General features: G+C 50.3%; 1 protein-coding gene and 1 non-coding gene across 9 annotated transcripts; one reads left to right on the forward strand and one right to left on the reverse strand.

The window, feature by feature from the left end:
- Window positions 1-3,440: 3,440 nt before the first annotated feature.
- TRNAS-CGA (transfer RNA serine (anticodon CGA)) lies at window positions 3,441-3,522 on the reverse strand. Its single transcript has one exon. It is a non-coding gene; the product is annotated as a tRNA-Ser (tRNA).
- Window positions 3,523-4,357: 835 nt separating this feature from the next.
- SMARCC2 (SWI/SNF related, matrix associated, actin dependent regulator of chromatin subfamily c member 2) lies at window positions 4,358-24,993 on the forward strand. Of its 8 annotated transcripts, none has more exons than XM_047739745.1 (30): window positions 4,358-4,552; window positions 6,700-6,819; window positions 7,787-7,872; window positions 8,321-8,402; window positions 8,504-8,596; window positions 9,193-9,262; window positions 9,489-9,558; window positions 10,298-10,373; window positions 10,828-10,959; window positions 11,065-11,180; window positions 11,557-11,681; window positions 12,732-12,791; window positions 12,912-12,949; window positions 13,234-13,364; window positions 13,651-13,722; window positions 17,009-17,122; window positions 17,561-17,714; window positions 18,404-18,496; window positions 18,729-18,848; window positions 18,940-19,002; window positions 19,346-19,604; window positions 19,839-20,000; window positions 20,278-20,342; window positions 20,490-20,625; window positions 20,707-20,873; window positions 21,268-21,402; window positions 22,817-23,195; window positions 23,515-23,598; window positions 23,878-23,943; window positions 24,491-24,993. In XM_047739745.1, the coding sequence occupies exons 1-30, from the start codon at window positions 4,442-4,444 to the stop codon at window positions 24,565-24,567; spliced, it is 3,456 nt and encodes a 1,151-aa protein (XP_047595701.1). In that variant the 5' UTR covers window positions 4,358-4,441; the 3' UTR covers window positions 24,568-24,993. The 8 variants fall into 8 exon arrangements, with proteins under 8 accessions (XP_047595701.1, XP_047595702.1, XP_047595697.1 ...); XM_047739746.1 differs by having other exon boundaries at window positions 18,732-18,848; XM_047739741.1 differs by having other exon boundaries at window positions 23,515-23,943.
- Window positions 24,994-25,777: the final 784 nt, after the last annotated feature.

Raw genomic sequence — 25,777 nt, forward strand, 5'->3', positions numbered from 1 at the left:
CTTAAAAAAAAAAAAAAATGGGTGATTTAGGCTAAGTATGTTGATCAGAGGAGCATGTGTGTAATCAAATGGGGCGCTGAAGTCCCTGGGCAGAGGAATATGATGAAACCAGTATTGTAGAACTCTGAGTGTGGTGAAACTGGGGCACCAGGAAGCCCATTGTAACAAATTAGATGATGTGGTAGAAGAAACAATGATTGATGGATGTCAGGCATGGGAGAAAGAAAAATGCCAAATTAATTCATAAGACTGGAAACCATGGAATTGCAAGAACAGTATTAACAGAAATGGGAAAAGAATGTCATTCTGGGAAGGTAGAAGTTTTGTTTGCATTTTAGGGGATATATAGATAGCTGAAGATATAGGACCACAATTTAAGCTTGGGATTTTTGTCTTGGGAGGAGGGAGAAAAATGAAGATTTGGGCAGAATTCCACAGGAGGAGGGAGAAAACAAATGAGATGGAGAAACAATGTTCTAAGAAAAATGAGAGTACAGTGTCTCTGAAGTCCAGTAAGATCTCAATGGTTTCAAACATAGCAAAGGTTTTTACAACAGGGTGTTAAGATAGTATGAAGCTGGAGGCAGAGAGTATACATTTCATTCAAAAAATAGAAGGAAGTAGAGGCTCCTGACTGGCTCAGTCAGTGGAGTGTGGGACTCTTGATTTGGGGGTTGTAAATTTGAGCCCCAGTAGAGATTACTTAAAAATAAAACCTGAAGAAAAAAATGTAAGTAGAAAACGTGATCATTTGGAATTGTCAGGTGAGGGTGTAGGTTAGTTGTGATTTAATGGATTGATCTAGTGGGACAGAATTTGAACATGTTACCCAACGATGTTAAGGGAAGTTTCCTTAGGAGGTTGAAATGAGTGGGATCACAAGACTAGGTGGAGAAGGTAGCTTTAGGGCAGATGAGCAAAGTCAAATGTCGAATCAGAAACGAAGGAATGCCTGGGGGTACCTGATCGTATAGCCAAAGGAAATGTATCAGGATAGAGAATTGTTGAAATGCAAGAGGAAAGGTGAAGGAATTAGGGAGTTCAGGTGAGCTGTGGGGATGGTAGAAATCTGAAATTACCTATTGTACATTAAAGTTTGAAGCCTTGGCCTCTGATCTATGACAGTTACAAGGGAAGTATTTGAGAGGGAAAGGTAGGATCTCCGAGTACCCAACAACCCCTGCTAATTTGTCCGTCCAGGTCCTCCATTTTGTAAGCCACGGTGCCTTCTTCCCTTCGCAGCACAGTTGTTGGTTGCCCTCTGCTGGTCAATTTTGGTCTTGCCTCGCCAGACATAACTGAGAGCATGCGCAAAATGGCACTTGATAGGAAGCTGAGTACTGAGCCTGTTAGAGTATGTTCATTCAGGACACACTTGATCACATCTGTGTATAAAGGCCTAGTAAAAGAAAAAGTGACAAAAACAAAATACACAGTCCTAACTCTCAAGAACCTTATAGTCCATTCTTTTTTTTTTTTTAAAGATTTTTATTTATTTATTTGACAGAGAGATCACAAGCAGGCAGAGAGGCAGGCAGAGAGAGGAAGAAGCAGGCTCCCCGCTGAGCAGAGAGCCCGACGCGGACCACGACCCGAGCCGAAGGCAGCGGCTTAACCCACTGAGCCACCCAGGCGCCCCAAGAACCTTATAGTCCATTCTGAGTGAGGATTAAAACGTATACATACCTACTGTAAAAACAAAAAAAATCCATTTACTCAACAAAGTTTTTTATTTTATTTTTTTTAATTGAATGGCTTATATGTGCTAAGAGTTGATGTTCTGCCGGGGAAGAAAGACTTCACAAAATATGATTAGGGTATGGTGGGTGACAAGATGTTAGAGATGACTTCCCAGAGAACCAACATTGATGTGGAAGCTAGATGGTGAGGATAGGAAAGATTATTTCAGGCAGAGAATAGCATGAACATAGACAAATACTAGACCAGGAACTATGCCAGTGGCTGGAAAGTAGTGAATAGGAAAGAATGGTGAGTGAAAAGGGACCAGCTCATGAAACACAGAAAGCAGCTGCAGGAGGGTTTAAAGTCTCCAGCTACAACAATTTTTTTTAAAATTTTATTTATTTATTTGATGGAGAGATAGAGAGCACAAGCAGGCAGAGGGTGAGGGAGAAGCAGGCTCTCCACTAGCAGGAAGCCTAATGTGGGGCTCAATCTCAGGACTCTGGGATCATGACCTGAGCCGAAGGCAGCTGCTTAACTGACTGAGCCACCCAGGAGCCCCTGCAATGGGATGCTTTAGTGCAGCTTCACATAGAGTAACTCATGTGGTCCTCACAATCTACTTTCCCAATGACTCTAGCAAGTGGTCGGCCTAGACTGCACTGACCCTGAAAAACGTGAAAAGAGTTAAGATCTATTTTAGAAGCAGAATAAATATAACTTTTAATCAGTTCTTGCAAAGAGGTGTCAAAGGAGATGTCTTGCATGCAACAGGAGTCGATGGCAGTGGTAGAACAACAGGTTCCAGCTGGAGTAATCAAGAGTCTCAAAGAGAAAGGATAAAAGGATGTGCAGGTTGGGAATTTATAAATGATGAGGGTGCCAGGGTGGGAAGGAGACAGTGGTGAGGATGATCTCAGAAAGAAGAGTATGAGAAAAACGAATGAAGGTGGAAAACTGCAAAGTAGAAAGGTGTATAAAGCTCTCTGATTTACTCTTGAACTCCCTGCCCTTTGGCAGGTCTTTCTTGGAAAAAATGATGCTGTACAAGAAATGAAATACAAAAAGAACGTCCTCAACAAGTATCCTACATATTCCCCGTGATTAGAAATTAGGGGATGGGAAGAACCAGATAAGGTGAATACAGGAGGGTTAGAGGTTTAAAAAGGAATTAATTCCCTAGCTTGGTTAATACACGGATAATTTAGAACAGCACTTGGCACCTAATGAGCAATCAGTAAAAAGTATTATCTCCCTACACTCCAACTAGATCTGTAGTGTTTACTCTTCAACAGCCTACTTCCTCCTAGCCCAGTGACATCTGAGATGAGCCTCCTCAAAGAAATCCGAAGAGAAAAGCCTTTTCCTGGGTCTTAGTTATAATCACACTTCCGGTCATGAAACCCAGAGGTGCCCTCTTTTCCTGGAAACTCTAATACTGACTATTATATCACAACAGGCATTCAGATTTTCAAAAACCTAACCCTTCTTCAACCAAATCCTTTGCCATTCCCGTCCCCAAGAATGAAACGTGTGCCCAAGCTCTAACAAACCCGAAGTTTGATTCAGAAAGTGTCTTGTGTCTTAGCAGCCAGTACAGTTGTGCACGATTAAGCTTCCCTTGATCACCTCCCTCCCTCCCAATTCAGGCGTGAGACCTCTCGGCTTCTATTTCTGGGACAGAAAGGGAAGTGCTCGAAAGACACGTGCGCGGGGGGTCCCCTTTACGTATCCTGAAGAAGGGGGAAAAAAGCGGCCGTCACGAACAGGATTCGAACCTGTGCGGGGAATCCCCATTGGATTTCGAGTCCAACGCCTTAACCACTCGGCCACCGTGACTTCCAAAACCATGTCTTGCCGCGCGCTTACAGAAGGGGTCCGCATTGCGACCACGGAGGGAATGTAGCAATGGGAAGCCGGTCCGACCCCATACACACACACCCTGTGATCCCCGCCCTCCGCCCCTTACCTCGCCTCTACGCCACTCAAAGGAACAAGCGGGTGGAGCGGGTGACCCAGGGAGGGAGGTTGGGGGCGGGGGTCCTCCCGCCCAGACAAGATTGGGGTCTCAAAGAGCGCAAAACTATTTAGAAGGCGATGGCGGGCTGCAGAGGACTCAGTTGGAGGGAAGAGACTCGGTCCCAGGGTGGCGGCTAGAGGACTCCTCCGGTTAAGGAGTGAGAGGAGGTGCTGAGGCAAGGTGTTAAGAGTGAGGGAGACTCCGGAAGAGTTGAAACGGGGAAGTCCTGGGGATGGATTAAAGAAAGAAACTTCCTGGGGAAATGGGTCTGGGGTTCCTTGAGATTAAGGGCTCCTTGAGATTAAGTGCGGTTGGGAACGTGCAAGGTAAGGACCACGCGGAACTATGAGCTGGGGTTCCTCCAGAGACGGACGTCGGCTTGGGGTAGGCTAGAGAGGTACCCCACTCCCTGGGCTGAGAGGCAAAGAGGGAGGAAAGGCTTCGCCTCGGGTAGAGAACGATCTCAGGAGAGTGGGCGCCCCCTCCAGGAAGCAGCTGCCTCTCCAAGGCGGCCGCCGCCGCCGGGGAGGCCGCCAGGGTGGGTCCCGCGTCGGGAGCCTGGCCGCCGCCGTGCCCGGCCGGTCGGCAGGGGGCGCTGCGCGGGCCGGGGCCGGCCCAGGCGGCGGGAGGCGGCGGCCGCGGCGGCGGGAGGCGGCGGGAGGCGGGCGGAGGAGGAGGCGGAGGAGGCGGGAGCTGAGCTGAGCGGGGCGGGCGGCGGCGGGGCCCGAGCCCGAGAAGATGGCGGTGCGGAAGAAGGACGGCGGCCCCAACGTGAAGTACTACGAGGCCGCGGACACCGTGACCCAGTTCGACAACGTGAGGCTCTGGCTCGGCAAGAACTACAAGAAGGTACGCGGGCAGGGCCGCGCGGGGGCCGGGGGCGGGACAAAGGGACCGCGGCCCCGGAGCCCCCCCGAATCCTGCCCACCCTCGGGCAGCCCGCGGCCCCTCCCCCGCGGCTTCGGGAGCAACACCAGCGCGCCCGCCGGCGCCCCGCGCCCCTCCCCCAGCCTCTTTTACCGCCCCCCCCCCCCGCCCCCCGCAGCCTGGGATTCCAGCCCCCGCCCTCCCTGCTGCGCCCTCTGCCCCTTGTTTTTCTCCACTGCCCGGCGGGTCCGGTGCCAGCCGCCCACCCTCCCCTGGGCCAGAGCCTTCCCGGCTTTTCCGGGAGAGGCGGCCGAGGGTGGACGGGGTGCCTGATGCCCACCCCCCCGCCTCGCCCGCCCCAGCGTGCCCGCCACGGTGCCGGTCAGAGCTCCCCACGGAGCCAGGTACCCGCAGGGCTGAGGCCTCCCTAGTGCTTTGTGTCTGTTCGGAGAGATGATGAAAGCAGGAGGGTAAACAGCCACAGAGCAGGCCCTTGGCTGCTCATCAGCCTGAAGAAGCCCCCACACCTGTCTCCACTGCTAGTCCCCCACCTCCACCCAAGGGGCAACAAAACCCCTTGGGAGCCGGGTTATAGCAGTTCCTGGGCAGCGACCTCTTAAACCATCCCTCAGCTTCACAATGAAGTCATCCGACCACCTGGCCTTGCATTGCCTTTGGTTTGGGGTTCAGAGGCTCAGACACGCTTTAAATCTCCAGCCCCCCAGCCTTTAACTGGAGATAATAAGGTAGTGAACAAAGGGTTCAAAAAGCCCTACCTGACTATTCTGTCAAACCTCTTCCTGGTGTTGTCTTTGTCTTTAGGCCTGGTTGAAAGGAATGTCTATACGTGGGTTTTTTCTGTGGAGATGGTTTGCCTCTTCCCTTTCACTACCCCCAGTTAGAGGTTCTCTTTCTGGCTTTCCTTAGCTCCCCAGTTCTTCCTGCCCAGCTTTCCAGCCTGTCAAATGTGATGGGTGGTTTAGGAGTACACCCCTCTGATCCTGGTTCTGGCCTATCTCGGAGGTCTCTCTGAGGGTCAGAATCCTGACAAACAGCTGTTGGGTCTGTGGTATGCCTGTACCCCAGCGTGAGGCTCTGGTTCCCAGGCCTCCACCTTTGACCTTTTGGAAGGGAGATCAGTCTAGGGGCTTAGTCTCTAGCCCTGGGGGGATTGACAGCCTGTGAGCTTTCAAATTCAGCTTTCAAGTTCTTAGCTTTTTGTCGTTTACCTTTTCCTTCAAGGCTCTCTTTACATCTCCCACTGAGAGGAGCACTTTTCTCTGTGATTAGGGGTGAGGAAACAGGGGTCAAAAGGTAAAGAGAAAGTTAGCCTCCTGGCTCAGATTTAAATTAGAACAGGAGGCTAGGATACTAGGTAGCATAACATGGAAATGCGTAAGAAGCCCCAGGGTTGCCTGTCTCAGATACAGTTTCCTCAGAAAGGAGAGATGTTTTCTTGCTCTTTCTCACCAGGCTGGTAGTAGCTTGGTTCTTGCCTTCTAGGAGAGGCTCTAGGAGAGCCTACAAAGCCTACAAAGACATTCTCCAGTTCCTAGGAGAAACAGAACGCACAAGCTCATTCTCTTAGTTTGCCTTGCCTCACTTCCTTGCACCGTTCTTATTAAGCTATGTGAGTCTGATAAGACTATAGTCTATAGTCTGATAAGACTATAACCCTCTGTAATCCCCTAGTAAGTTAGGGGGAGTCTTGGCCTTCCAAGAACTTGCTCCCAAGAAATACACGGTTGTCTTGTTTAGAGTCTCAGAGACACTCCTTCCATTGCCTGAACTTACGAACCTTTAAGATTTTATAGCCCTCAGTGCTGTTCACTAGAAATCAGAGTCCTTCAACTCCAATTTCAGAGTGTAGCTGAAAAGTAGGATGCCCCACTTGCCTCCAGCACCGAGTGCTGGCAGGCTGGGTTGGGGGCAGCAGAATTTCAACTTACTGTGAGGGGCTTAGAGGGCTTCCCTTCTGCCATTTTCTTTATAGAAACTAGACATATGGGAGAAGAAGACACTATTTTTTCCTACCCCAGATACTTCCAGAACCCTGGGGGAAGAAATAAGGAGATAGTGGACAGTTTATCTGGGGTTTGCTTTTCTTCCCTTTGCCTCTGTTTCCCCAGTATATCCAAGCTGAACCACCTACCAACAAGTCCTTGTCTAGCCTGGTTGTACAGTTGCTACAGTTTCAGGAAGAAGTTTTTGGCAAACATGTCAGCAATGCACCGCTCACGAAACTGCCGGTGAGTGCAAATGCCAGGGAATGAATCTCCAAACTGGAGAGGGGGTTGTGGGGTTTTTGTCAATTTCATGCTATTTTGAGATTTGGTACTTGCCTATTATCTCTGCCCCTAGTGAGGCTGTCAGTGGCTTGCCCTAGTCCCCAGTTTACCACTCCCTTTGTCTCCATAATACTTCATGCAACAAGGGGCGTGTGGCTGGCTGAGTTGGTGGAGCGTGCGACTCTTGATCTGGGGTTTGTGAATTCGAGCCCCATGTTAGGTGGAGAGATTGCTTAAAATCTTAAAAAAAAACCCACAAAACTTCATTCAGCAGGTTATCTGAGAGTGTCTAAGCTCATATATGAAACTCTCATGGCATGGTTAAAAGGGTACAAGATTTGGATTTATGTAGGCTTGTGTTCAAATTCTGACTCTGCCACTTGGTATCTCTATGATCTTGGGGAATCCGTTTAAACCTTTTGAGTATCTGTTCCTTCATCTCTGGATGGGATTAATATCTCTACCTTATAGGGTTTCTGTACTGGTCAGTGAGGTAACCCCGTAAGTATATGGCACAGGTGGGGCTTTGTGAATACTGGTTTCTCCCCGTGCCTTTTTCCAGGCCACATGATACCATGGCGTAGAGGTTAAAGAATTCCAGCTTTGAGGGCTCAGTCGATTGGGCCTCCAACTTTTGATTTCAGCTCGGTTTGTGATCTCAGGGTCATGGGATCAAGCCCTGCATCAGGCTCTGTGTTCAATGAGGAGTCAGCTTAAGACTTTCTCTCCCTTTCCCTCTGCCCCTTCCCTCTGCACACTCTCTCCCTCTCTCAAATAAATAGGTAAATCTTAAAAAAAAAAAAAAAAAAAAAAAGAATTCCAGCTTTGAGAGCAAGGTTAGTTCAGCATGGGATTTTGTGAAAGGATTCTTAGTAAGGGAATTCAGGATATAACTCTCACATTCTTCTTTCTTGTCTCAATTTTGTAGATCAAATGTTTCCTAGATTTCAAAGCAGGAGGCTCCCTATGCCACATACTTGCAGCTGCCTACAAATTCAAGAGTGACCAGGGATGGTGAGAAGTCTTCTTCTCTATGGTTCTTAACATTTAGGGGGACTCCCCCTTTATGATTTCCTGGGTCTTTCTTGGGGTGGGAGAGCATGAGTAGATATTCTTGTGAGTCTCTTACTTTGCTAGATCAGTAGGCTTGATGTGCTGGGTCAGAAAGGTGGCTGACAGAACCAAAATAGTCTCCAAGAGTGAACAAGCATGTGTGTGTGCATTGGTGTGTGTATCATAGAGGGAAAGGGATTCTTTGGTTGGCATCTCAAGCTTCTCTTTGTCCTTTTGGATGAAGTACAAAGTGATTCGTGGAGTTGAGATCAGTGAACCCCAGATCCCAGGCCATTTTGGCAACAGTTTTGAGCAAGATTGCATCCCGATTTCCCATGCTAAAAAGCCACATACCCTAACCTCGTCTTGGGCCTGATCTAAATCACTCAGATTATTGCCTCTTTTCCAGGCGGCGTTACGATTTCCAGAATCCATCACGCATGGACCGCAACGTGGAAATGTTCATGACCATTGAGAAGTCCTTGGTGCAGGTAATAGTCAAGAACCTCCCCTGTCCATCTCCTTTCCCTCAGTGAAAATCCAAAACACGCCTTTTCCATGATCTCATCGCATCTGTTTCTTCATCCTACAGAATAACTGCCTGTCTCGACCTAACATATTTTTGTGCCCAGAAATTGAACCCAAACTGCTGGGGAAATTAAAGGACATTATCAAGAGACATCAGGTGAGTGGGTGGGTCAGAAGAAGTTTTGGAAACTCCATGACTCTTTTCCTGATGTTTTCAGTACAATAAGCCACCCTTTGGGTGACATATTTTCTACTGCAAAGGTGGCTCTGCCTACTTGAAAAGAGACTAGAGTTAAAGCCTTGAGCATCTCTTTCTCAGTTCGCTCCTCCCATTTCCCAGTTGACAGGCTTGGATCACTGTTCCTAGAGACTGCACTGGCCTGGGGGCTAGGAAAGCCAGAGATTGCCTCATTTCAGAGAAATGAAACATCTACTCTGGACCTCTGTAATAACAAATAGATGCCATTGCTGGGGACAGGCAGCTTCACATTTCCCATGTGCAGATTATGTATTCAGAGGATTATCTGTAGCAACTTTTAGTTCTTTAGTTTTTCTTCATTATTAGCACTATCCTAGCTATTTCCTTCTGCCTCTCAGCTGCTGTGTGTTTAAAGAATGCAAACTGACTTTAATACCATTCTGAGCAAAACATGATTAGGAAGGCAGATATGTGGTTAGGTCTTATTTTGGCTTATTTACACCCATGAGTATTTCCGAGGGGACTATTTACCTGCTTTTCCTCCTGGCGTCCAGGGAACAGTCACTGAAGATAAGAACAATGCCTCCCATGTTGTGTATCCTGTCCCAGGGAACCTGGAAGAAGGTGAGACCTGGGTTTTCTTGACCTCTGCAGTGGACGGCTTGGACTAGGAGTTGGGAACCATTCAGCCTCTGCACAGGGCCTGGGCTCCTCTCTCCTTTTGATGCTGTGCCCTCCTACTGCCTTATGTTCCTGTGTCCAGGTCTCTGGCTGCAACACGAGCTGTGTACAGTTATTTTCTGTGTATGCCTTTAGCTTATATCTCTCCTTGTTCTGTCTGTATCCCCAGAGGAATGGGTACGACCAGTCATGAAGCGGGATAAGCAGGTTCTTCTGCACTGGGGCTACTATCCTGACAGGTGAGGACAGGGTCCTGGGGCAGGTTTAAGTATAGGAGCCAGACTGAGAAGCCTTAGAACATCTAGCAAAGCAAGCAGACACTCTTTTGGGGTTATTTTTAGTTCTGTTAATTTGTTCTCTTCCTCTCTATTATGAGAATTTTCAGTCTTGGGAGACATTTGGACTTATCCCATGCGGGTTAGTCTAAAAAGATTGGGGCTTTATATGTTAAATGGTTATTCCAGTATAATCTCCGATAAATGTTAGAAGCAGTCTAAATGTCTAATAGTGGGAAAATGCTTCAGCAGTTTTCATATCTACTGAATGGACTATTATGCAGCCATCAAAGTGATAGAAATAACATGGGGGAAAAAAGAAATCACATGGATAATTTGTAGATAAATATAAAATGCAAAAAGTGTGATTATAAAATAACACTGCAGTTATGTAAAAAACAAATTGTACAGGAAAAATTTGCTGGGAAAAAGTACATACCAAATAGTTGTGTTGGGAGATTCTTTTCTCTCTTTCCTTTTTTTGGAGTTGTTTTTATTATTTTATAATGGAAAGAATACAAAAAAAAAAGAAAAAAAGAAAAAAAAAAGAAAGGATATCAATATTAATTGGAAAAATAGGCATACCAAGAAAGAACCCAACAACCCTATACTTTTTATAAGTGGAAGAGGTAAAAGATCTGCACTTTGCTTTTCTGTGACTCCATCCTGTTAATCCCGCTTCACACTTAATCTCCCGTGGCAGTTACGACACGTGGATCCCAGCCAGTGAAATCGAAGCATCTGTGGAAGATGCTCCAACTCCTGAGAAACCTAGGAAGGTGAGCCCTTCTTGTCCCCTGGCCCAAGAAACTATGCCAGGGGGTGCCTGGCAGGCTCAGTTGGTAGAGTGTGCGACTCTTGAACTTGGGATTTTAAGTTCGAGCCCCACATTGTGTGTGGATATTACTTAGAAATCTGTTTTTTAAAGACGAGGGGTGGCTGGCTCAGTCATTAAGGTCCTGGGATCCAGCCCTGCACCAGGCTCCCTGCTCTGGAAGGAGCCTGCTTCTCCCTCTCCCACTCCCCCTGCTTGTGTTCCCTTTCTCACCATGTCTGTCTCTGTCAAATAAATAAATAAAATCTTAAAAAAAAAAAAAAAAAGACAAGTACCAGAACCAGACCACTCTTCGGAAGTGAAGCTCAAGAGCCACATCCTTGGGGTTTTTGTCAAGGGTGCCCAGACAGCCGTGGCTTTCAGACTTCTCTCCACCAAAGCCTGCCTTTATATTTCAGGTTCATGCAAAGTGGATTCTGGACACAGACACTTTCAATGAATGGATGAACGAGGAAGACTACGAGGTAAATGATGACAAAAACCCCGTCTCCCGCCGAAAGAAGATTTCAGCTAAGACGCTGACAGATGAGGTGAAAATGTCTCTTCTTTCTTCCCTGGTCCCTTAGCTGAAGCCTTGGGATAGGTCTTCAGTGGGGCTTGTTGGCTGACGTTCACTCCAGTTCTCCAACCCGCAGGTGAACAGCCCAGATTCAGATCGGCGGGACAAGAAAGGAGGGAACTATAAGAAAAGGAAGCGTTCCCCCTCTCCTTCACCAACCCCAGAAGCTAAGAAGAAAAATGCTAAGAAAGGGTATGCCAGCTCCTACCCTGCCCTCACCTTCACCATTCTTTCCATGCCATGTTGAAGGAAAGAAGGACAAACTCCTTCGCATACCCAGCTGGCCCTTGCTGGGGTAGGCCAGATTCCCGGATGTTCTGAGAGGGAAGATGAGGTCTTCTCTAGCTCCCCAGTTGTTAGTTCTAGTTGCAGCCACTAGTGAACTCAGAGAGAGCTAGTCTTCTGGTGGAAGCCTTTGCTCTTCCGAGTACTCTGTAGTGATTGGTTTCTGTGTATACTCAGCTCCACATTTGGGGTTCTCTCTGGCTTCACTCCCCTTGAACGTCAACTTCCAGGGACTTCCTGTCCAAGGATGACTGGGTTATCTTTCACTTCCTTTCCTTCCCAGTCCCTCAACACCTTACACCAAGTCGAAGCGTGGCCACAGAGAGGAGGAACAAGAAGACCTGACAAAGGACATGGATGAGCCTTCACCAGTCCCCAACGTAGAGGAGGTGACGTTGCCTAAAACAGGTATGGGCCACACCAGCTCCTGGGACCTACATTCTGTCAGGGCTGAGTTCCCCAGCCCAGTTCCAGGTCTGAAGGATCTTCCCTTTCAGTTTAGCTGGTTATTAAAATTATTTTCATCATCATGGACAGTCCTCTGACTTTATCCATATGGAAGCTGTGGCCTGTGCTTTGCTCCTGACAGTAGTTGTCTCCAAACTGCTTTTGATCACGTACCCTCAGCAGGAAAGTGTTGAAGCACAAGTTATATGTACGTACCGTTGTACGTATATGTATGTACCGTTACTTTAGGAACATTATGAAACACTTGCAAATGTGACGTAAAAGTGGGAAAAGGTAAAGGATAAGATTAAAATACAAATACAAAGAGAAGTTCTGCAATTCTCTGCCTGTATTCTGCCTGTATTGCATCCTATGGGAGAAGCCCACTTTGGAGACCATTGCTCTGCAGTGTTAGAGGGTGGCACAGTTGCAAAGGGGGACTATGATCTGTATTCCACGGACGAGCTGCAAATATCCCGGAGTGTATTTCAGGGGTTGGGGAGGGGGCCACGGAGTGAGAGGAGCGCTGGCTCCCACCCCGTTGTCAATCACAGGGCTCTCTTCAATCACGCGGCTCTCTTCTGTATTCGTGTTTTCTCCGGAGCTGCCATGTACGGACTCAGTTAAGGGAAGCCTCCTGCTTTAAAAAATGTTGAAGATCCAGCCACAACTCTGCACAGGGATTTGGTCAGACTCAGTCTCGGTCCATTAAGAACTCACAGGGACCAGAGGGGCCTGTCAAAGACAGGAATGCCTTATGAGTTTCCATTGAGTAGAAGATGCTTCTTTACAGGAAAAAAGTTAAGTGAATTTTGGGCGGGGGAAGGAGGGAAAGTGGCAAGTGAGTGTCAAGGCCTAGAATGATTGTGCCCAGAGGGAGTTACCACCTTTTGCGATCCAGTGGAGAAACTTTTAGGGGAGATGAGATCTCTAGAGTTGTTAACGGTGGAGAGGCATAAGGCCTCGGTTTGGGCAGAACCTGTCTGATAAAATGACTTTCTCTCCTGGCAGTCAACACTAAGAAGGACTCAGAGTCCGCCCCAGTCAAAGGAGGCACCATGACTGACCTGGGTAAGGATGGGGGGCGCCCAGCTGCCAGCCTCCCCCAGCCCGTCGGGGCCTTTCAGAGAGTGGGATTCTCCTGCCCGTCAGGAGGCTCCAACCTTCTGTTTCCCCGTCTTTCTCTTTCAGATGAGCAGGAGGATGAAAGCATGGAGACCACGGGCAAGGTGGAGCCAGTTTAGAGAGGCCCTCTCTACCTCTCTACGGGATTCTGAGTTGTGCTTATAAAGTTCCTTCTACCCAGAGCTTTCTACTGCCTGGTTTTCCCACCTTAGACTAATTCTGGCTGTTGTTCAAAACTCAAAACCCTGACCCTTTCCATGTTCCGGGGCCTGTAACTTTTCATTCCCTACCCACCCTTAGTGCCCACTTCCCTGGGGTGTGGGAGAAGCAGAGGGTTGCCAGGGGCATAATGGGAATGCTGAGTGTCCAGCAGCCTCCGTACTTGTAGGATGAGGATGAAAACAGTACAGGGAATAAGGGGGAGCAGACGAAGAATCCGGACCTCCATGAGGACAACGTGACCGAGCAGACGCACCACATCATCATTCCCAGCTACGCCGCCTGGTTTGACTATAACAGGTATTGTCACCCCAACACCTCACTGCTTCTCTTTTGCCCTGCTTCCAGGGGCCAACATGTTGTTCCTCTTCCTGTCTCCAAATAAGTTATTTCTTCATCAGCCGGGTAGACTGGGGAACACTGGTTTTAGGGAAGCTCGTATCTTTGAGTCTTCACCCCCTGGGGGACGGTCTCCCTAAGGAAGGGACGACTGCTGTGTTCTCCCTCCCTCCCATGTAGGCTTTTCCTTCTGAGGCTCCCATCTCTCCACCAGTGCCTTCTGAATCTGTTCTGTCTTCTTTTGCAGTGTTCATGCCATTGAGCGGAGGGCTCTCCCTGAGTTCTTTAACGGCAAGAACAAGTCCAAGACTCCAGAAATGTAAGGAAATCTCAGCTCACAACACTTTCTCCCTCCTGTCCCTGATCATCCTTCCTGATCCAGCAATATCCCATTGAGCAAATATTTCTTGTGCTCCTTGCATGAGCCAGCCATTGTGCTCCTCTTGCAAAGACATGATCTTTGTCCACAGGCAGCCCCAGCCCAGCACCGTGGCCCCAGTAGGGTGCTCTCTAGGATTGCCTGGGGGCAACATTAAGCATGGTCTTCTGTACAAAATGGGTACCTGCTCTGATGCCTCCATTTGTTTCAACAGAGTCCAGAGCCTTACATCATTACTAAGATATTCAAAACACAGGTATCCCCAGCATACATAATAGCTCTGACTGAAATGTAAATGACTGTGCTGGTCCCTGAAAGTAGGTTTTAATAGAAAAACAAGAGAAGGAACTATGAAGATCCAAGACTCTGAATTAAGGGATGGAGAAGGCTCTCTGGAGAGAAGTGTTGTGTACCATACAGGCTTGGGGCTTGGAAGTCTTCATCATCGGAAAGGTGTTGCTTTAAGCGAAACCTATTTAGCTTTGAATGAGTCTTGGGAATCTCCTATGGCTAGGGATGCTCCAGGATAAATGTAATGAGAAGGGTGAAAAAGTGTTGATCTCCTGAGCTTGCTTCCCAGCCATTCCTCAGCTTCCCCTCTCTGGGGCCATCTTGCCTTCCCACCATATTTCTTTCCCTGGAGCGTGGTATGGTTCTCTGCTCTGCTTCCCAGGGAAGGCAGTATATATGAAGAAGCTTGCTCTCTCCAGGAGAAAAGAGTAATAACATGGTGACAAGCATAGGCAGGGCCTGATCTAGAATTGTTCTACACTTTGTTCTCTTGGTTAAGATAGTAAATAGTGATAATTGCCTGCATTTCCTGAAAGCTTACTATCTCCCAGGCACTATCCTAAGTGTCTTATAGGCATTGACTAATCTTCACATCTTTAGAGGTAGTTCACATCTTTAGAGGTAGGTCCTATTCTCCTCTCCAGTTTACTGATTAGGAAACAGATACAAAGAGGAAGTGAGCAGAGAAGCATAGAGAGGTTAAATCACTTGATTAAGGTCACACAGTGAGTAGAAAAGCCAGGATCTGAATCCTTCAGACTGGCTTATATTCTCAAACCGTATGCTGTACCACCCAATAGCTACTATTTGCTGAGCTGCTGAAATGTGCCTGGCACTGTTCTAGATCTTTCCAGGTCTTTCTGTTCCTCAGCAGACACTCCACTTTACAGGTTAGGAGACCATGGTTCAAAAAATTTAATAAGTACTTTGCGTGAAGACATCATGGTAGAACTGGGATTTGAACTTAGATCTTTCTACCCTCAAAATATGTATTCAGGGTGCCTGGATGGCTCGTGGGTTAAAGCCTCTGCCTTCGGGTCAGGTCAAGATCCCAGAGTTCTGGGATCAAGCCCCACATTGGGCTCTCTGCTCAGCGGGGAGCCTGCTTCCTCCTCTCTCTCTTTCTGCCTGCCTCTCCCCCTACTTGAGATCTCTGTCTATCAAATAAATAAGTAAAATCTTTAAAAAAAATATATATGTATATATATTCTAGGGGTGCTTGGGTGGCTCGGTAGCATCCGATTTTGGTTATGGCTCAGGTCATGATCTCAGGGTCATAAGATTGAGGCCAGCATCAGGCTCTGCACTGGGTGTGGAGCCTGCTTAAGATTCTTTCTCTCCCTTGGGGTGCTGGGGGACTCAGTCAGTTGAGCGTCAACTAGTGATTTTGGCTCAGGTCATGACTTCATGGGTCATGGGATCAAGCCCTGCACTGGGCTCCACATTTAGTGGGGAGCCTGCTTGAGATTCTCTCCCTTTGTCCCTCCCCCACTCACACACATTTTCTCAAATAAATAAGTCTTAAAACAATAAAAAGATTCTCTCTCCCTCTGCCCCTTACCTGTGCACGCTCTCTCTCTAATTAAAAAATACAGATAGGGATGCCTGGGTGGCTCAGTTGGTTGAGCCACTGCCTTCGGCTCAGGTCATGATCCCAGTGTCCTGGGATCGAGTCCCACATCAGTCTCCTTGCTCAGCGGGGAGCCTGCTTCTTCCTCTGCCTCTGCCTGCCATTCTGTCTGCCTGTGCTCACTCTCTCCCTGACAAATAAATAAAATCTTAAAAAAAAAAAAATATATATATATATATATATTTTTTTTTTTTTTTTTTTTCTCTCAGCGAGCTCCACACCTGCTCCCTGTTAGATGTGGGGCATAAAAAATGAAAACATATATTCTTTTTATTTTTATTTTTATTTTTATTTTTTTTATTTTTTTTTTTAAAGATTTTATTTATTTATTTGACAGACAGAGATCACAAGTAGGCAGAGAGGCAGGCAGAGAGAGGAAGGGAAGCAGGTTCCCTGCCGAGCAGAGAGCCCGATGCGGGGCTCGATCCCAGGACCCCGGAATCACTACCCGAGCCGAAAGCAGAGGCTTTAACCCACTGAGACACCCAGGCGCCCCTATTTTTATTTTTTTAAAGATTTTATTTATTTATTTGACAGAGAGAGATCACAAGTAGGCAGAGAGGCAGGCAGAGAGAGAGGGGGAAGCAGGCTCCCCGCTGAGCAGAGAGCCCGATGTGGGGCTCGATCCCAGGACCCTGGGATCATGACCCAAGCCGAAAGCAGAGGCTTTAACCCACTGAGCCACCCAGGCACCCCTTCTTTTTTTTTTTAAAGATTTTATTTATTTATTTGACAGAGATCACAATTAGGCAGAGAGGCAGGCAGAGAGAGAGGAAGGGAAGCAGGCTCCCTGCTGAGCAGAGAGCCTGATGCGGGGCTCGATCCTGGGGCCCTGGGATCATGACCTGAGCCGAAGGCAGAGGCTTTAACCCACTGAGCCACCCAGGCGCCCCAAAACATATATTCTTTATAGCACGTCATGTTGACTACAGTCGGATGCATGGATAAAGACTTCCCCTTAACACCTGCCTTTGGAAATAAGGGTACCTTTTCTTGCTTTTTGATTGCCTGTTGAAAAGTTTGACGAAAACTTCCCCAAGTACAGCCCAGGAGATGATTCACTTAAGTGAATCCCACTTCCATCAAGGCAAACGTGGCAACGTTGGAACCCCTTGCATCTAAAACATGGCGGACCCCCGTGTTCACCAGTCTGTGACCCACTCTGTTTCCTTTAGTCACACAGGAGGAACCATCCTCTCTTTTATCACCTTTCCTACCCCTCAGTCCTCAGAAGACTTACTTTCCTTCCTCTCATTCATATCTCTCTCCCTCTCTTTCTCTCTCTCCCTCCCCGCCTCCCCTAAGCTACCTGGCTTATCGAAACTTCATGATTGACACATACCGGCTGAACCCCCAGGAATATCTTACCTCCACCGCCTGCCGCAGGAACCTGGCCGGGGATGTCTGTGCCATCATGAGGTGGGTCTGCGGCTGAGGGGAGTGGGGGACGTAAGGTGCCACAGATGCTTCTTGGCAGAAGGAGAGCTGGCAGCAAAGAGCTTAGGGGAACAAGCGGGAAAAAAAAACACCTCTAGAGAAAGGCACAGTCCACGTTCAGGGCACATGTGACTTGAGGGAATGGCAGTGGCATTCTCTGGCATGTGGAAGAAGGGAGGAGTGCATGTGTCATTGAGGGATCCTGGTTCAGTTTTCCTGACTCTCCAGGAAGAGATGTTTGGAGATGGTGGATATGGAGAGAGGTCCTGGCTGGAGGTGGACGCCTGGATGTCACTGGCATTTAGGGGTTCGCCAGGCAGTAGAATGGGCAGAGAAGAGGGCTGGGGAGAGGGAAATTTATGCACCCCCGTCCCTTTCCGGCAGCCCCACGTGACCCTGTCTCTACCTCTCTCCTGCCAGGGTCCATGCCTTCCTAGAGCAGTGGGGTCTTATTAACTACCAGGTGGATGCTGAGAGTCGACCAACCCCGATGGGGCCTCCGCCCACCTCTCACTTCCACGTCCTGGCAGACACGCCCTCTGGGCTGGTGCCTTTGCAGCCGAAGACCCCGCAGGTAGGGTGAGGGGCTGTGGGGGCGGGGTGGGGGTGCTGGGAAAAACTGGGCTTCTTTGGACTTTTCTTTTTCTGGTTTTTTAGGGTAATGGTTCAGGAGTGTTTTGAGGCTTCTTCCTTTTCCATGGGATGCAAAGGGCCACAGGAGTCAGCCCGGTGTTTTTAGCGCCCTCTCTCAGCCTCTGTACCTAAGACTGCAAGGACTTGCTGAGGGAGAAGAGATGCTCCTTGTCCTTGAGGAGCAGACAGGCCAGTGTAGGGCGTGGAGCAGATAGAGAAAAATGGCTGAAAATTAAGTTGCATGAAATTTTTTAACTTTGTTGCATTTTCAGCATTTTTTTTCATTTTTGCCTCATAATTATCATCACTTCCATTTCTTTTTCCACCTCCATTCCATACATTACAGAAATTAAGCGGAGACAGATTATGTGGCTTGCCCAGGGTCACAGAGTACCAAATCTAGGATTAGAACCTAACTGTCCAGCTCCTGAGGGAACCTATAAAGTTCCATGTGAACATAAATGGGGATCATGCCAACTACAGATCTAATTAATCATGAAGGGAACACGGAACAGTGGCATGAGTGCCCCCAGAGCTTGTGAGCCGCCCAGCATTTGGTCTTGAGGCCTCCAGGGCCTTGGCCTGGTCATTTTCTGCCCAGCCTCCATGACGCCAAGCTCTGTCCCCCAGGGCCGCCAGGTTGATGCTGATACCAAGGCTGGGCGAAAGGGCAAAGAGCTGGATGACCTGGTGCCAGAGACGGCTAAGGGCAAGCCAGAGCTGGTAGGTGGGGTGTAGACCCCGCTGGGCTTCTTATTTGCCCCTTTATTGGGGGGCCCCTGCCCGGGGAGAAGAGACGTGAGAGCAGAGGAGCTACAGCAGTGAGGGAGGAAGTTCCACTCAGGGGTGCCCCTGGCTTTGGGAAGGAAGCTCCTTCTGTCTGTTTTCTCTCTCTGTCCGCCCCTGGCTCCCGGGATCACCCATCCTCACCTCTGTCTTTCCCCTCCGCAAATAGCAGACCTCTGCTTCCCAGCAAATGCTCAACTTCCCTGACAAGGGCAAAGAGAAAACGACAGACATGCAGAACTTTGGCCTGCGCACAGACATGTACACGAAGAAGAATGTCCCCTCCAAGGTACAGAGGTCTGGGCTGACTCCGGGCAGGGGTGCCTCCACCCTCCAGTAGTCACGGGCTCCTCTTTCTGACAAACCCGTATCTCCTGCAGAGTAAAGCTGCGGCCAGTGCCACTCGAGAGTGGACGGAACAGGAGACCCTGCTCCTCCTGGAGGTAATTGGGGCAAGGAAAGGAGAGTTTTCTCTGAAAATGGAAGTGGCCCGGGTGCCAGCCGCACTCATGAGTGGGCAGAGCGTGATCTCGTCCCCAGTCTCTCTCTTCCCCAATGCCTGCCACACCTGCCCCAGGGAACAGCTCCAAGCCAGGCATTTGGGCCATTTCATTAACTCCATATCCTCTCGTAGTGCTACTTGGAGATTCCCCTGGGACCCAGCAGAATCCACAAATACCACAACACAGAGAGCTTTGAAGCCCGCTGCCCTTAGTAGGATGGGGGGAGTTGACCTTCAAGGAAAGTGGCTAAGTAAGGAAGTTGTGTCTCCACCACTACCACCAGGCACTGGAAATGTACAAAGATGACTGGAACAAAGTGTCAGAGCACGTGGGAAGCCGCACGCAGGATGAGTGCATCTTGCATTTTCTTCGTCTTCCCATTGAAGACCCGTACCTGGAGGACTCAGAGGCCTCCCTGGGCCCCCTGGCCTACCAGCCTATCCCCTTCAGTCAGTCAGGCAACCCTGTTATGAGCACTGTTGCCTTCCTGGCCTCTGTCGTCGATCCTCGAGTCGCCTCTGCTGCTGCGAAGTCGGCCCTAGGTAATGTGGAGGGGTCCTGGCCTCTTTGGTTTGAAAGGCTGGTTACTCAGACCTTGAAAGACCCTCAGGTTTGGCTGCCCTACTGGCACTGTCTGCCGCTGGCGTCCGCTCAGGCACCTGTCGAGCTCCATGCTGGCCTAGAGGAAGAGATGGGCTTCTGAGGCAGCTTTCACAGGGACAGCCAAAATGGCCTGCCTGCCCTGTCCCCAGCCTTGTCCTCTCTGGATCTTGCAGAAGAGTTCTCCAAAATGAAGGAAGAAGTGCCCACAGCCTTGGTGGAGGCCCACGTTCGGAAAGTGGAAGAGGCAGCCAAAGTGACAGGCAAGGCCGACCCAGCCTTCGGTCTGGAGAGCAGTGGTATCGCGGGAACTACCTCTGACGAGCCTGAGCGGATCGGTGAGGCCTGCTGGGTTCCCAGAGTCCTCCCCTTTGACCGAGAGTCCCCGCACCTGGTGACCCCATGCCATCCCTGCCTCGCCTTGTCCTCAGAGCACAAGACCAACTCGGGGAACTGGCAGGGGTTTTCTCTTCCCCAGAACTCCCCCTTAGGGGCTGTGACTCCCTGCCAGCCCTCGCACTAAGATTTTGGCTAGGAGAGTGGGCTTTCGGGAAAGCGATCCAGGGACAGACTCAGCATCAGACGTTTCCCATTTTCTCTTTCCCCTGGGCCCAGAGGAGAGCGGGACGGACGAGGCGCGGGCGGAGGGCCAGGCCACGGAGGAGAAGAAGGAGCCCAAGGTGCAGCAGGAATGAGCTGGGCTGGGAGGGTGGAGGGGCTGGGCGTGGCAGGGTGGGGAGGGGAGTCATAGTCACTTCCCAGACTGGCCCTCTGTGCCAGGACCAGCCAACCTGATGCCGTCTACTTTTCTTTCACTGGTACCTCAGGAACCCCGAGAAGGAGTTGGGGCTGCCGAAGAAGAAACAAAGGAGAAAACCAGCGAGGTCCCCAAGAAGGACGAAGAGAGAGGGAAACAAGGTGACAGCGAGAAGGAATCAGAGAAGAGCGATGGGGACCCCATAGGTGAGCCTTCCAGCATGGTAGTTGGGTGTCCAGGGAACGGAAGTGGGCAGCAGCCCTAACCCTACCTTCTTTTTGGCCCAGTTGATGCGGAGAAGGAGAAGGAGCAGAAGGAAGGGCAGGAGGAAGTGCTGAAGGATGTGGTAGAGTCAGAGGGGGAGAGGAAGACGAAGGTGGAGCGGGACATCGGGGAGGGCAATCTGTCCACCGCTGCCGCCGCTGCTCTGGCCGCTGCTGCAGTGAAGGCCAAGGTGAGGACTAGGGTCCCGGAAGATGCCACCACCTTCTCTGATCTCATGACCCCTGCGGAAAATCCTTCCCCACTTGCTTCCATAACGCTGACCTGTTTCCTTCTCAGTTTGATCTGAGAGGGAGAGTTGATCATCTCTTCTCTGAGCAATTTGAAGCTTTTTACCATTAGGCCTGGTTTTATCATCTTGTTATTTGACCTTGTCTTATCTTTTTTCACTCTCTCTTTTTTTTTTTTTCATGTACTTTTAAGAATGTGAAGCCTTTGCTACTCTGTGGGTTGTGACCACAGTCAGTTCTTTCTTAAAACTTGCCAGCCCCCGCCTTACTGCTTTGTCCCAGCCCACCTCCAGTGGGCCCCTCCCGCTCACATGCCGCCCTCTCTGCCTTCCCTAGCACCTGGCTGCCGTGGAGGAGAGGAAGATCAAATCGCTGGTGGCCCTGCTGGTGGAGACCCAGATGAAAAAGTTGGAGATCAAACTCCGGCACTTTGAAGAGTTAGAGACCATCATGGACCGGGAGCGGGAGGCAGTGAGTACCATCCCCTGGGGGCTTGTGGAGCCCAGGGCCACACCTTGACACCCAGCAGGGCCTGGGTTTAGGAGGGGGGCGAGCAGCAGTGGCAGGAGACTGAGAGTGACAGGGCTTCATGGGTGAGGAGAAGGTGCTCGCCCCGGACAGTAGAGGACAAGTGGCCCACTGGTGAAACCTGGAGCCTCAGGTCCCACGGAATGTTGACATCCTGGGGCAGAAATTCTAGTTGGTTTCTCCATTGCCTCATGTCCAGGTCCTTGACCAGTGTTTGATGTACCATGGACTTTGAGTAAATAAGTATTTGTTGAGCCATCGAGTAGGTTTAACAGATGATGAGAGGGAAGGGGCTTCAGATCCAGAAGATGAACTTGGTAAGGGGATGGGAGGGACAAAGTATTGAACCATTTTGTTTCTGAGATTATATAAAAAGAAATGCAAGACAGGGATCCTAACAGAACCTGCGGTTTAATTGGAGACATCCGATATTCAGTAAGGAGGCATCCGAAACAGTGAATGCTTAAGGTATCTGACAAATTCAGATTAAAAGTCCTGAGAGATAACTAAATAAAGGCAAAGCTCAGAGGCTAAAGAGTTGATCTGTGATGGCTTCCTAAGAATGGTGAGTATTTAGGCAATTTTGAGGGAAGAAAAGAACATGAGTTGACAAGAGGAACCGGAGGCATTTTCCAAATGAAAATAATGACAGAGGGGCGCCTCGGTGGCTCAGTCGGTTAAGTATCTGCCTTCAGCTCAGGTCATGATGTCTGGGTCCTGGGATCGAGCCCCTCATCGGGCTCCCTGCCCCGGGGGAAGCCTGCTTCTCCCTCTCCCTCTGCCTGCCGCTCCCCTTGCTTATGCTCTCTTTCTCTCTCTCTGACAAATAAATAAAATCTTTAAAAAAAAAAAAAAAAAAAAGGAAAGAAGATAATGACAGAGGGCACCTGGGTGGCCCAGCTGGTTAAGTGCCTGTCTTTGGCTCAGGTCATGATCCCAGGGTCCTGGAACTGAGTTCCACGTTGGACTCCTTGTTCTGCGGGGAGCCTGCTTCTCCCTCTCCTTCTGCCTGCCGCTCCCTCTGCTTGTGCGCTCTTCTCTCTCAAATAAATAAGTAAAATCTTTAAAAAAGAAAAAAAACAAACGACAGATTCAGAGCTCTGGAGCTGGAATGAGTAAGGGCTCCCACTAGGTGAACTCCACTGCAGTGAGAAGTCATGCGGGCAGCCAGAAGACCGGGTGCTGGGGGTTGTGGTGGGGAGGACAGGGCAGGGTCCGGGAAGCCCAAGCACGAGATCTGCATCTGCATTTGGTGCTGGTACTGGCCAGGAGAGACCGGGTGTGTTGGAGGGCGGAGCAGGGGGCAGGGTTTTGTGCACATGGGTAATGGGTAACAGTACTCACTTGGACCCGGCAGCTGGAGTATCAGAGGCAGCAGCTCCTGGCCGACAGACAAGCTTTCCATATGGAGCAGCTGAAGTATGCAGAGATGAGGGCCCGGCAGCAGCACTTCCAGCAAATGCACCAACAGCAGCAGCAGCCCCCGCCAGCCCTGCCCCCGGGCTCCCAGCCGGTCCCACCTGCAGGCACTGGGCCACCTGTGGTTCACAGCTTGGCTATGGCTCCAGCCTCTGTCGCCCCTGCTCCTGCTGGCGGTGGGGCTCCCCCCGGAAGCTTGGGCCCCTCTGAACAGATTGGGCAGGCAGGGTCAGCCGCGGGGCCACAGCAGCAGCAACCAGCTGGAGCCCCCCAGCCTGGGGCAGTCCCACCAGGGGTACCCCCCCCTGGACCCCATGGTAAGTGATGGCTTCTGGAACTCTTGCTGACCGGGGGTGGGGTTGGGGGGCCTCTGGGTGAACATTCCTATCTCCCACCTCGAAAGGGATACAGGGCAGGACTAGAGACTTCTGCAGATGGGCTCACCTCTGTGACATCCCTGAGCCAACAGGGGTCCCTCCCCAGGGCCAGGCCTTGGAGGTTTAGTTCCAAGGATTTACCACTGAGTCCATCAGGCAAACGGGTGCTGGGGCGTGGCTAGAGCATCCTGGCTGTGCAAGTGAGTCAAGAAGGGAAATTTTCTGCCTCTCAGCTTCTTTCTCTTCTCTTTGTTCCCAGGCCCCTCACCGTTCCCCAACCAACAAACTCCTCCCGCAATGATGCCAGGGGCAGTGCCAGGCAGCGGGCACCCAGGCGTGGCGGGTAATGCTCCTTTGGGTTTGCCTTTCGGCATGCCGCCTCCTCCTCCTCCTCCCGCTCCATCCGTCATCCCATTTGGTAGTCTAGCCGACTCCATCAGTATTAACCTGCCCCCTCCTCCTAACCTGCATGGGCATCACCACCATCTCCCGTTTGCCCCGGGCACTCTCCCCCCACCTAACCTGCCTGTGTCCATGGCGAACCCTCTACACCCTAACCTGCCGGCGACCACCACCATGCCATCTTCCTTGCCTCTCGGGCCGGGGCTCGGATCCGCCGCAGCCCAGAGCCCTGCCATTGTGGCAGCTGTTCAGGGCAACCTCCTGCCCAGTGCCAGCCCACTGCCAGGTGAGAAGGGTCCTGGAGGGAGAAGGGTGAGGGAGAGGGGTCCACATGGAGGGATGGGGCGGGGGGGGGGCAGGTAGGGGAAGGGCTTAGGTAATAGAACTTCCACCATCCTTTTTGAACGCTTGCTCTGGTAAATTAGAACACAGGGGGAAGGGCCTCTCTGGCTGTCCTCTGCCATTCCCCACCCTGGCAGCCGCCACATCTAGGATGACGTTGGGGCCTTTCACTGGTGGGTCACGGAGAAGTCCTAAGGCACAGCGTCTCAGTTGTAAACTTGAAAAACAGCTACCTGTTTGCATGATGACTGGCACCCTCTTGCTTGTTCCCATCACGTTCAAATGCCCTGTAGAGAGAGTTCCCTTGGGGGCAGGAAGATTTGGGGTGTTTTAGTTTTCTCGCTGTGAGGTGGGAGAGAGCACTGGGGAAAGGCTGCCTCAGTCACCTACCCACCCATTGCATGCCGTGCCCGGTCCTGTTTGTCTTTGGTGGCCTGGGTCTGGACCCCTCTGCTGCCCACCTGGCTGATTCCTCTTCCTTCTCTCCACAGACCCAGGTACCCCCCTGCCTCCAGATCCCACGGCCCCGAGCCCAGGCACAGTCACCCCTGTGCCACCTCCGCAGTGAGGAGCCAGCCAGACATCTCTCTCCCTCACCCCCTATGGAGATCAAGTTTCCAGGAACAACCCTCTCCCCACCACTGGGACCCTTCCCCAGCCTGGAGAGTTCATCACTACGTAAGGAAAGCTCCTCCTGCCCCTCCAAAGCCCCCACCATGCCTGGCAGAGGCATGCATTTTTATATTGGATTATTCAAGGACTTCTGTTTAAAAGATATTTCTAATGTCTGGGAGAGAGATTAGGATGGGGATGCTGCCCTCAAAGAAAGGGCTGGGGAAAGGTGTTTATACAAGGTTCTGATTAACCACTTTTAAGGGTGCACCCCTCAAAACTACTGCATTTTTTATGGATGAAAAAAACACAAAACAAACGAAGCCCTTTAAAGGAAGTAGAGAGATATAAAAAAGCCACATTGGAGCTCCCTCCACCCACTTAAAAAAAAAAAATTTCCATTTTTTTGGAGGGAGGTGACAGGAAAGGGGATTTAAGGTTTCTGGGAGAGCTCTGGGGATAGAATAGGGTGCAGAGTCTGTCTCCTCCAGCCCCTTGTTAGTGACCGAATCAACTCCCAAACTCCCTCGGCCACCCCATCCCCAGTCTGTTCCTACTGATCTCTCCTGCTGCCTCCTCAGTGTCACTGTTTTAGGCCACCCCAGCTCAGCTGATGACCCCTTTGCCCCTGAATGTCAGTTTTGTGTTTTTAAAAGCCACCTGCGTAGTTGATGTCAGCGTATGTGTATTTGGTGGGGAAACGTATTTTGGGGATTCCTGTGATAGGTAATAGAGGAAAAAAGAGCACTGTTCCTCCTCCCTGGGCCCTGTCCCTGGGCTCCTAGAAGACATGGAGAGGGGAGCTAGAGAAGATGGGGAATTGTAAAAACCTGAGTTTTTAAAAAAGCACTTAAGCACCTCCTTCTTATTACTTGGTGGGTCACCCCTCTAACCTCTTCCACCAAGATGCTCAGAACCTTGACTGGTAGCTAGGGGTTCCCTGGGACTTGGGGACAGTGGAGGAGGGGTGCCCGACCCAGGGTAGTGCCTACCCCCAGCTTGCAGATTGGCTCTGCTCCCTGGATTCCACTGCCTCCCCTACCACTTTTCCCTTCTTCATCCTTGACGTGAAGGCAGCCGGGACGCCAGGCCTCCCACCAGCTCTCCCTGGTCCCTCCCACCAGGCCTTTGTTCCTCACCTCCCCGTGTTTCTCTTCCTCTGCGTC

The sequence above is a fragment of the Lutra lutra genome, chromosome 8, assembly GCF_902655055.1.
Source record: "Lutra lutra chromosome 8, mLutLut1.2, whole genome shotgun sequence".
NCBI lineage: Eukaryota > Metazoa > Chordata > Mammalia > Carnivora > Mustelidae > Lutra > Lutra lutra.

What these genes read in the sequence shown, in the direction of transcription:
- SMARCC2 (XM_047739741.1), top strand. Translation starts at nt 4,442, where the DNA reads ATGGCGGTGCGGAAGAAGGACGGCGGCCCCAACGTGAAGTACTACGAG. An exon ending in CCCAGGGAACCTGGAAGAAG is followed by an intron (nt 9,263 to 9,488) that starts GTGAGACCTGGG and finishes CTGTATCCCCAG; the next exon opens with AGGAATGGGTACGACCAGTC. An exon ending in ACCCCCCCCTGGACCCCATG is followed by an intron (nt 23,196 to 23,514) that starts GTAAGTGATGGC and finishes CTTTGTTCCCAG; the next exon opens with GCCCCTCACCGTTCCCCAAC.